Source organism: Morone saxatilis, unplaced genomic scaffold (genome assembly GCF_004916995.1).
Source record: "Morone saxatilis isolate NCDOM2014 unplaced genomic scaffold, NCSU_SB_2.0 Contig16, whole genome shotgun sequence".
NCBI lineage: Eukaryota > Metazoa > Chordata > Actinopteri > Moronidae > Morone > Morone saxatilis.
This window is the reverse complement of record NW_023339718.1, coordinates 24,342,520-24,353,781: the sequence shown is the minus strand read 5'-3', so window position 1 is coordinate 24,353,781 and position 11,262 is coordinate 24,342,520. Positions and strand designations below refer to the sequence as shown.

Genomic DNA, 11,262 nt, shown 5'->3' with positions numbered 1-11,262 from the left:
GTAGTTGCAGATTGCAACTCACACGCAGCTCACTTGCTACTGGGAAACTCACAGACCAATTACACGTGATCATCTCCCATGATGCCACTCTGGCACACTGATGACAGGAGAGATGAGACGAGAGACAAACAGCCGGAGAAATAAGTGAGTCAGAGAAAAGTAATTTCACTTAACGTCCACGAAAGAGAGAACAGAAACATCATTTCCTCAAGCAAAGTTCCAGAACATCATAATATCCAGCCTGCGTTATGAACCCGAACCATGGCTCTGTAATATCAGTAGATTAGCTGTGCTGTGTCTGGACAAATCCATGGCGCTGTCCGTGGTCCTGAAGTAGCATACAGATTTGTAATTGCACTTTTTTCTCTCAGTTCTACCCTTCTGTCTTGGATCTATAACATTCTCTCAACTATTTGGCTCGGGTTACTTAAAAGAACTGGTCTTCTCATCACTAGGGTGCTTCCACTGACCCCCCCCCCGGAAAAAATGAACGAAGTTACCTATACATATAGGTAACATATAGGTAACATAATATAGGTATTCAGACATACCTTCAGTTAAGAATGATAGAATCTGCCTGCAGTGCTGCTGCACTCTCCACCATATGGCTGTGGGTTGTTGCCAATATGTGCTGCTGTGTAATTTCAGCTATTTTCCAAAAAATCCTGTAAATTGTATATTATTACCAGAGCTCAATATATGTGGTCTTTGCAACAAGTGGTATTAACACTGAGCCTCCACACACCCGAGCCTGTTCCCTGACGGATAAGGGTGTGGAAACAGAGTGAGTGTGTACGTGTTTTCCCATCGTAACAACAACATTCATGTCCATATTATCATAATCACGGCTTGTTTGGATGTGCGCACATCCTGCCCTCAGGCCATGGAGTGTTTTTTTTTTAGCTGACGCAATTCAGCTCCTTGCTATAATTATCCCACCCGCTGTCTCTTGATCATCATGATGAGGGGAGACGAGAGGTGAGAAGTGAATGAGGAGAGGTGACCTGCAGGAGAAGAGAGAGCCGTGTGCATTCATGCGCTGCTTGTGAGCTGAATTAATATGGCTGCTGTATCTCATCCGGAGAGAGGGCAGTGTGTGGAACAGGGATAAAAGAGTAGGGAGGGATCAGCTTTTGTGAAACGAGAAAATAATTTGCAATTCAAAATCCAGTTCTAAGGAAGATCTACATATTTTTGTGGCTTCACCGATATATATTTATTTTTTCCTTTTTAAACTTAAAGAAATTTGAAATTTGAAATGCTGCTATAGAGTGCTGCAGCATTGACATATATTTGAAGTTAGCATCGTCCTGGTTCCTTCGACAGATGACTTCAATGTCACATCCACTAAAATTCCAACTCGTAATTAAACCTTGTAATTAAAATCTACAAGTTGTAAAGTTTGATATAGAACAGTTTGCAAGAGTGTGAGTATAAACAGAGTGAGGCTATAAATGTTTGCCATGCTGATGTTTAATGTCACCAACAACTGCTGTAGTCTCATTAAGCCACTTGTTAGCAACCGCCAACACCAAAAGGCCTCACAAGTCACAAGTAGGGTATTTACTTACATATTTAAAGTGCAAATATGAACAAATTAAACATTTTTAAGCTTGAACCACTAAATTTATCAAAGCCATCTAACCAAAAACCCATTCAAAAAACCCACTGACTACAAGACAAGGTTCCTCACTCATTCCTGCAACGTTATGTTTGCAGGAACTAACGGTTACCTGTAAGGTTCTGTCCCTGTAGCGCTGTGGAGCCTTTTTTTTTCTAAATGGGTCCGCATGTTAAAGCGTGCATGCCGTTTACACACACTCTTGGGTCCACATTATTGAGCTGTTCTAAATGACAAGATATGCTGCAGTGCGCAAACAAGGCAGGGAAGAAGACTGCAAGCAGGTAAACTCAGGTGTAAATAAAATAAAATAAAATTTAAATACTTAAATTGACAAATGTTTTATGAGACAGGAGATGCATTTGTTAGAGCTCAAACATACAACATATATGACTTTTGTTTGTTAGCTCCACAGGACACGTTCAGGTTAAAGATCCCCTACAGACATGCATCAGGACATGTCTGCTTGGAACAATAATGTGTGTCAAACTCTGCATCATTCGAACATCACACTGTAGGAACAAGAAGAAACTCTCTTTTTGACTGGAGGGGCAATTTAAATGTGAACTAGAAACTAAAATAAATCTCTGGAGGTAGGAAAAGTTTCAGTTTGGAGCTGAAATGTATGGCGCACTTCATTACAAACATTCGGCACAAAAATCAGTAGACAAATTCAGCTTTATTGACAAGAACAGTAGTGCTGATACAAGGCAGGAGCTAGGGGGAAGCTCAAAACAGTGCATAACTCAGATACAAAAAACCGTCAGAGTAGCTTTTCATTGGATTTGTAGTCTGGATAATCCCTTTAGGTTGTCCTTTAAAAGATGGAATAAAAAGTTTAGTTAAAAATGGAATAGACTGAAGCCCCCCTGATGAGAGCCTAACATGTAAACTGAGTTTTCTGTTTTTTTTTTTTTTTTAACTATAGTATAGATCCTATCATTATTATCTATATACACCTCATATAAGGTAAACCATATACAGGTGGGTAGGTTTGACACTTAAGTAACAGTAGGCTGGGATTACCATACACTCTACTTTGTATCATGGGCTGAGTGATGGTATATAGAATATATATATACATACACACAGTACAAAACATGCATCCCATGTTATTCCACAACTATCAGTCTTACAATGTACACCGATTGTACAAAGTCAACTTTAAAATCATAATAAAATGAAATAATACACAAACTTTATACATCCGTCACAGACGCTACACGCAAGACATACTTGGCTATTCCTATTTCTCCGACACCGAAAAACGTCTTTTCAAGCTACCATTAATTTATACACCACATAGTACTGTGCTCCGACTACTGGGCTATTTTCAAAACAGCCTGAGGTAAGCTTTAGCACATGAGACATAGCTCAATTTTAAAGGCCAAAAAAAAAGAAATAAATAAAAAGTGATATAATGCCATAAATCCTTCAATATCAACTGACACAAACAAGACAAAAGATTTTTTTTCTTTTTCAAAAAAAGTCAGTGTTGCATGTTGTTCCGTCAATTTTTGCTGTAAACAAATTCACCGACAAAGTGCCAAAGTACTTCTGATCCCTTTAGCTGACCAACCTTCTCTTGGTCCAATGCCTGACAGGTTCAACCATTAAGTAGTGCAACACGACTCCAACAAATGCAATGATTACAACGACAGAAAAAAAGGCAAAAAACCCAAAAGGCAAAAAGACAGCTTCAGTGTTCCCTTTTCTGCTTCCGGCCAACGTCAACCTCGTCCAGCCCCAAGGCCGATCTGGACTGCTGCATTTCCCGGAGCTGAGCGTGCGTGCGAGGCGGCTGCTTCTTGAGCTTCTCCAGGTGAACGTCAATGGGGTCGAGTTCGATCTCGGCGGCGGGGACGGGTAGGTAGCCACCGTCCCTCGGCAGGCACATGCACCACCCAGCTCCGGCCAGGTCCAGCTCGCTGTACTTAACCTCTGCCTTCTTCAGCTTGAAGTCCACCATGTCGGCGGACTCGCTCATGTCCACCAGGAGGTTCCAGAAGACGCAGCTGAGGATGATGCCCAGCAGCTGCAGGGAGACATAGGACCTTGTTAATACAAATACTCTGTGACCCCAACACATAGTGTATAAAATTGTATTGCAAATGAACTGCAGTAACTTTTAGGACCCCCTGTTAAAGAACGTAAAGCCATAAGGATTCATGAGCCTCATTTAAACGGCAGCAAACCGTTATTTTCATTATTGATTTGCTTATTACTTGTTTCATTAATCTATTTATTTATTTATTTATTGATACATTTCTTCTCAATTATCCCAAATTTTTAATTGTTGTTGTTAATTTTCAGTCATTGACTAATTCATCATTCCAGCCATTAAGTGCAACAGGAAGAGCGGAACTGAACTAGACCTTTTCTGCTTCCAGCTTTGGTCACATGACTTTAAAGAGCTACTCTGATATGATGAAATGCTATAGAGTTACACAATGGGAGGAGCCCATTAGGTTGCCTCTGTTTCTGGTTTAAGGTTAGTTAGAAGTTAAATTCTCATTCATTTGTGACTCACAATTAGAGCATTTGCCCATCTTGGATCAGCAGGAAACTCCCGTGGCTGAATCATCAGTACAAATGACGACAAATGCTCGTCTACATTAAAAACATAAAAGACGTTGATTATAACTCCCAGTGTGCATTTTAAACATCCGATCATTGAGGTAACAACTCTGACCTGTGCGCCATAATGCTGTGTGGGAGCTAAAGATCACACTGTTGAGGAAACTGAAAACACAACCTGCAGCTTGAATTCATTTCCTTTTGCATTCTGGGTCACTTTTGGCAACTATGGCACTGTTTTATTCACAACTATAAAAGGGTTTTTAATTTGCTGCCGCTGTGATTCACACATCTCATTGCTTTCTTCTCCACAGCGACAGTGGCTGAGGCTCATGGGTACTGTAGTATTTTGAGCTGTGCACCATGCCAACCTGACAGAAAAAAACATGATTTCTCAGTAGTCTTAAAGTTTAAATAATAAAAGTGTTGGCTGACAGAGATAATATACAGGCAGATCCCTTGTGTCTACACAGAGGAAGAGGATATCATTTAAAGAAAGCTTTAAAATGGGCATACAGAATGTGGTAACACTTCCAGTTTTAGTGAGGTAATGTCAATCTCAACAATAATTACACCTTTAAATAAATGGCATTTGCTGTTTCATAGCTAGGGCTGTCCTGAGCCCAGAGTAATGCATTGGAGCCGATCCAGGCATATTTTAGTAGAGCGGCATCCTCATAAAGATGATAGTTATAGTTATGAAAGTTATACAGTGCAGTATTTCACTGCATTTCATTTGGTTGTGACTGACTCAAAGTACAAGGATTTGCTGATCTCCAACAGTATTTTTTTTATAATCTCTTGCTCTCTTCCTTATTAGCAAACACAATTGTACAAAACATTCAGACAGCACTACCTGCCGGTGCTGACGGGTTAAAATGACAAATGTTGGCAGCAGATCATATAACAACGTTACTTCTGTGAGTAACATGATGATAGGCCAAAATTAAACTTGGCTGCTGTCTGGTGTGTGCTCTCTGTAATCCTGTCTGTGCCAAAAATTGTTTATGAAGTGTTTTTGTAGTTCCAACAACTGCTGTGATAGGTCGCATTCTTCAAGTTAACCTCTCATTCATACCACATCAGTTATTTAATCTTATCATCCTAATAGTCTGAACCAGGACCATCGGTATTTGGATCGAGTAGCTGGTGAAAAAATGAGGTGTGTCAATTTAAGACGGCTACAGCTGTAATTTCAATGTGTCAGATACATATTTAATCCACATTTAGTTGATAAGTATTGGATCAGACTTGGTATCAGTGATACCCAATATTAAAAGGACCTGGATAAAACTTGATCAGGACATCCCTAATTATAGCGCCACTGCAATCCTTCTCTCATGATATGACATTCATATTTTATTTTGTGTATTCATTTTTTTGTTAGCAGAGGGGGGTCTTTATTTTAGACGAGGTGACTCACCTCCCCTTAAGGCACTGCAGGAAACTCAATAACTAATAATTAGACCTTCCATCACAGCCAATAGAGTGAGTCTGACACAAATGATAACCTGATCCAAGTTATACTTTCATTCGAGCCTTTAAATGGTCCACAGTAACCCTATATACCCAATAATAACACTGCTGTTTATGTATAGGAACACTTATTTATAGGATCAACACACTGAAAGAAATCAGACCCTGGAGTGCACAAGCCACAGAAACACAAAGGAATGACGAGTCATGTCTGTTCACCAAGTGAAGATAGTGGCTGGCAACAAGTAAAAACTTTGGATTTTTCTTCCAGGGCACTAATAACTGTAAGAGTAGGTGTTTATTTTTAATTGGAATAAGTTTCTTGCACCTTGTATGAGCTACAATTTATTCTGAAATGGTGGTGCTGGAAAGAACCAATGTTATTTATGCAGCTGTTTTAGATAAGTAATTATTGTAATTACTCCTCTGTAAGGGGGCTGCGACAAGTCTTAATGTATGCATGAGAAGATTTGTGCACATTGTAATGTGTAGGGTTCAGATTTATCAAAAGGTATAAATTCGCAAAACCTACTTGAAAGTTAATCAATTTAGTTTTTGCTAATAAGTAAGTATTCTGGCACTGCTGCATCAGTTTGTTCATGCAGCATAGAAAACGTGAATTATTCGCCAGGAAGGGTTGTTCGAAAGAAAATGAAAATGGGAATTAGCTTTCAGAAACTTTCACAGGAAGTGGGGAGTTGAATTGAAATATCAAGGCTAAGTTAGAGAAGTGCATTTGGTTGGAAAGAGGGCTTCCAACCCGGTTCAGTTCCAGTGAGTCAGTGCTATGAGTTTTAAATTACCTGAGGCAGCCCAATGGCGCAGCAGAGTGCAATGGTTTCTCCAATGTTGTCACTCATCCAGAGGTTGACTGCATGGATGCAGCCTCGCACATGGATCAACTCATGCAGGGTTTCACGCTGATACACAGACCAGAGGAAGACAACAAGAGGAAAGTTTTAGTTTTAAACTCAAACAGCCACTGCCACCAAGAATTAAATAAAGAAGGAAAAAAAGAAACTAGTGAACCGGTGAAGTTGTCACACACAGTAGAAGGTATCGCACTTTCAGCTGTTCACTTATTTGCAGTCTGTATAAACTGGAGAATGAAAAAACTGACAAAATAGTCAATTAACATCACAGAATCTGCTTGTCACCTCCTACCATCTCGCAACAACATGATCAGTCCGTACATTAGATGGTAAATAAGCTTAATACTCTTAATACTCGCAATGTTTTTCCGTCATAAAAAACTTTATTTAAGCTTCTGAGAGGAATGCATCGGTTCCTTGGTCAGGAAACGGTGCATAATGGAGCCAAATGGAAAAGCCTTTGAGATGACAACAAGCTAAAATGTGATGATCATCTTTGCCTGGATTTTCCTTTACAGCCATGAATTACTGGATAGCACATTAAAAATATCATATACTACAGGGATGATGCAGTCAAACAGATACACCTGCTGTGTGGCAAAGCAAATGAGTGGGCGAATATTGCCTCACTGTTGATAGGCTAGTGAGTTTTTTTCAGACTTTTCCAATTATATACATTTAATCTCCCAATGAATGAAAATGAGTCAAAAGCGTCTCCTGACGTCTCTAAGAAGACAGACCAGGACTGAATCAGCTGCCAAGCTGCCAAAAATGAATGGTGTCATAGAATATCATCACTAGGAGCTCAGACAAAACCATTATGACTATTTAAAGAGCCTGACAGGAGTGTGTGTGAATATGTGACTAATAGACAAGCTACACAAATATGGGATTTCTGGTTTGACTTTTACAAGAAAAAAGGCTTCAAAGACGGGAAAACTTTACCCCCAGGTAACAGGACAGGTGTTTGAAGGGAGTGGGTCGTCTTATAATTAAGGTTGTCTTATATATAATACTACAAGCAAATTGGATTGGATTTATATTATTTGTGGCACAAGGTGGATGTTTTTAACATTGATCAATTTTTTCAACTGTTCATTCATTACTCTGGAACCTGGTACTTGGCTAACTTCCTCAGACAAAAAAACTGTGCTGGCTTTTCTTACATAGCTTATATATGTTCCTTTCCAAGGTCAATTTATTATCAATTATGATTCCCAAACACTTGTAAAACGTATGACTAATTCTATGTCATAAATCTCAATCATTGTGGAAAGGAGCGCGCAAGCTTTTATTGCTTTTATTTGATGGTAGTGGCTGTGGAGAGACAGTAAAGTGAGGAGAGAGAGAGAGAGGGAAAGAGGAGGGATGACATGCAGCAAAGTAGCAGGTTGGAAGGGAATCTGGGCCAATGCAGCAAGGATTCAGCCTTTGTACACAAAATTAGCATTTTATAGGTTACATCTCTCAACTAATATCTTCTATTCTATTCTATATGCCATTTTACTTGTGGGGAAAGGTGTTCACATGGTTAATACATCTGGCCCCTGATGATCAGGTGTTACAGTTGACTCAATATTTTGATGGTTTATTTTTTTATACTTTTTTGCTTTTTATTTTCACAGGACAGCTTAAGGTCGACAGGAAGAGGGGAGAGAGGGGGTGACACGAAGCAAAGGGCCACAGGTGGGACTCTAACACATGGCCACTGCAGCAAGGACTCAGCCTTGGTAGATGGGGCGCCAGCTCTACCAGGTGAGCTATCTGGGTGACCATATTTTGACGTTTTTAATTAACTTGTAATTTTAAATTGACCCCCTGGCGACTTCAGAAGTACCCCCTGTGGTTGACTGCATTACCCACAGACATGCATTTCCATCTGGTTATTTGATCTATAAAGTTTATGAATTCAAATTCTAGAAAATCTGTCATCTAACAAAGCCCAGAATATCCTGTAAATTTGATCCATTTAGCCTTTTCCTGATACTGCATACCAGCACTCATGACACAACAACATAAGTCAATGTGATTTAATACAACCAATGTTAAACATAACAGTAAAGATATGATGTAGGGCTGCAACTAATCATTGTTGTCATTATTGATTCATTTATTTTCTCAATTAAGCAGCTCTAATATGATAGAACAAATAGGAACTTCGCCTATGTTGTGACACACACATTGTCCAAGTGTCATAGACCAATGGACAAAATGTGTCTAGAATAACCAGTTCTTACCTGTTTTTCCAGAGTCTGGTAACCACATAGAGTGTTGATGACCTCTCCCACCTGTGCAAGGATTTAGAGTCAGAGACAAGATTTTAAATAAGCTGAGATGACCAGAGACAGGTCCACAGGGACATATGTGAGAGTAATGTTACTCACAAGGGGGTGTTCCTGTCTGCTGCCAGCCAGAGCATGAACTAAAGTGTTTGCAAAGTGGCTGCAGCCCTGGCAGGTAGGAACTGATAACAGCAGAGACCTACCCAATGTTGAGCTTTTTTCTAATCAACTCCTCTATCTCTGGGGTGTGAGTATTGGATGATTCTGCCAATAATTTCTCCAACACAGCTCCACTGCTTCCAGAGACGGTATCGCTTCAAGCTAAGGGACGGGGGTCATACCGAGAATATGGAGGTTGGAGGGGGGCCACGAGGGACCAGCATTTCATTTGAAGACAGAAATCTTTCAAAGGCTGTGTACCTTTGAATCACAGCATGTCTCTTGTTAGCGGGAAGAGATGCCTCTCTGACACAATTTATGTTTCTGTTGTGTAGATAATATGTGTCTCTTCTTGCTTCAGTAAAGTCAGTGGATGGTTTTTTGATCTGAACCATCTTTCAACTGAAACTAGAATTATCGAACAGGGTGGCTGTCCGCAGCAGGGCCATCTCTAGATGACATGGTATCAATACTTGCTAATTAACAGGCTGAATTTGTCACTCTGAAATCTGCCCTCATCACAGCAGAGATTGAAAGTCTGCAAACAGACAGAGAGAAATGTAATCTATTTACTGTCTATTTTGGTCTGATCGGTCTGACTATAGACTTCCAAGCAACCAAACATACACACACAAATTTCATGTCATCCAGATTCCAGATAACATTATGTGTGCAACTTTTGGCTTTGAGGATAGAGACTGCTGTTTTTCCTCATCTACCTTGGTGACTTCAGGATTTATTTCGACCAAAGCAGAGTTAGTGATTGTTGCAAAAGTGGAAAGTTAACAAAGACTGAAGATTTTATTTTGTTTCTGTCCACTTTGTATGAAGTTATGATGTTACAATGATCTGCGCAGTAAAATCTGTTTTTTCCTATGGAATCTGGTGTCTAGCAATAGTGACATGGGTTTCTGATTAAACAAAAAGGATCTTACTCTTTAACAAAAAGGTCAGTCTCTATGAGGATCCTTTCCATAATGTTGTCAGATAAGCATGTTTAGTGGACGCACTTGATGGATACATTGGTCCCGGAGGATTACATGGCAGCCATAGCAACCAATTTCGCAGCTATGTTCTCATCTAACTCTGTGAATTAAGGGTTTAATTCAGCCAAACCAACCTTGATGATTGTTAACAGTCAAAAGACTAACAAAGACTGTTTTGGTGAGTTTTGCTTCTGTCTAGTTTGAATGAAGTGTGTTTGTGGAAGGTAAAGTTAGTGTTTTTGTCAAAGGAGTCTGGTGGGTTGTAGTGCTTGCTCATTTGTTTTGGTCTGAGATACAGGTGCTCTAGTGTTAATCTAGTCTGAAAGTCGGATACAGTATCTTTCAAATATATACATGTTTGAACTGTAGATTCATGGGGTGGTTTCACACCTTGGCTGTTTGGTGCAGTTCAATTAGACTGCCATGAAAGCTGACACTCTGGCGCTGACTTAACTTACTTACTGAGACCAACCCACTCTGGTGCAGTTCATTGGTGGTGTGAAAGCAATGCAAAGGGGCCACAGGATTATGTGATAGCAGGTGTTTGATTTTAAATCGAACTCAATAGATAAACCACTTTTAAATGATCTGCTAATCGCAAATTGCTTACAAAGCCATCCATCCAATCTTTAAGCACTGTGTAGCCTATAATATTTGGTAACCATGTTAACACAAATGCACATCAGCACAAGTGCTGGAATTTTCCTGGATTTAAAACAAATGTGTGTTGAGTGTGTGTCCTACTCTGTGTATGCAAGCAGTTCCCCAATAAAAAGTGAGCGAAACAAAAGCTATACCCCACCATAATGTTACAGTACAAAATGCCTCCTTTTGGTCTCTGTTTGCCACTACTTATTATATACCAGGTTCATTTACTGTCTCAATTAATAATGCCCATAATCCATCATTTACGTGGCCAGGATAAAAAAAAGGAAATAAAAAGGTATCTTTCTTTCCTGTGTGTTGCCAGCACTCACCTTGCCACGAACACAACAGGTATATGGAACCCCACAGGCTAGTGGACCAGTACCATTGCAGAAATGGTACTGGTTGACTCCCCAGTCCTTATACTCGTCCCCACCACAACATGAAAACTGAAAAGCAAAACAGAACGGAGACAAGGCCATTAGGAAGCAAGCAGCCTCATCTCAAGTTCTTTCTAATCACTTCAATGAAACAACCCACTGAGTTACAGCTTCTGCTGTGCGATCCACACTGAGGTTTCAGCTCAGGGTTGAGCCGCAGCTCACTCACCATGCTGCCTTCTCACCCACCACCCACCACCCCCC

The 11,262-nt window shown here is 40.0% G+C and overlaps 1 protein-coding gene across 1 annotated transcript in view; it reads right to left on the bottom strand.

The window, feature by feature from the left end:
* Positions 1–2,712: 2,712 nt before the first annotated feature.
* The window catches only part of zgc:110329 (uncharacterized protein LOC550500 homolog), a 16,721-nt gene continuing 8,171 nt past the window's right edge, over positions 2,713–11,262 (bottom strand). Inside the window, exons 5-8 of the mRNA XM_035659224.1 lie at positions 10,951–11,067; positions 8,784–8,834; positions 6,478–6,594; positions 2,713–3,656 (exon numbers count right to left, since the gene is read on the bottom strand). Coding sequence (XP_035515117.1) covers positions 3,321–3,656; positions 6,478–6,594; positions 8,784–8,834; positions 10,951–11,067 — 621 coding nt within the window. The 3' untranslated portion in view covers positions 2,713–3,320. The remainder of the gene's footprint in view (positions 3,657–6,477; positions 6,595–8,783; positions 8,835–10,950; positions 11,068–11,262) is intronic.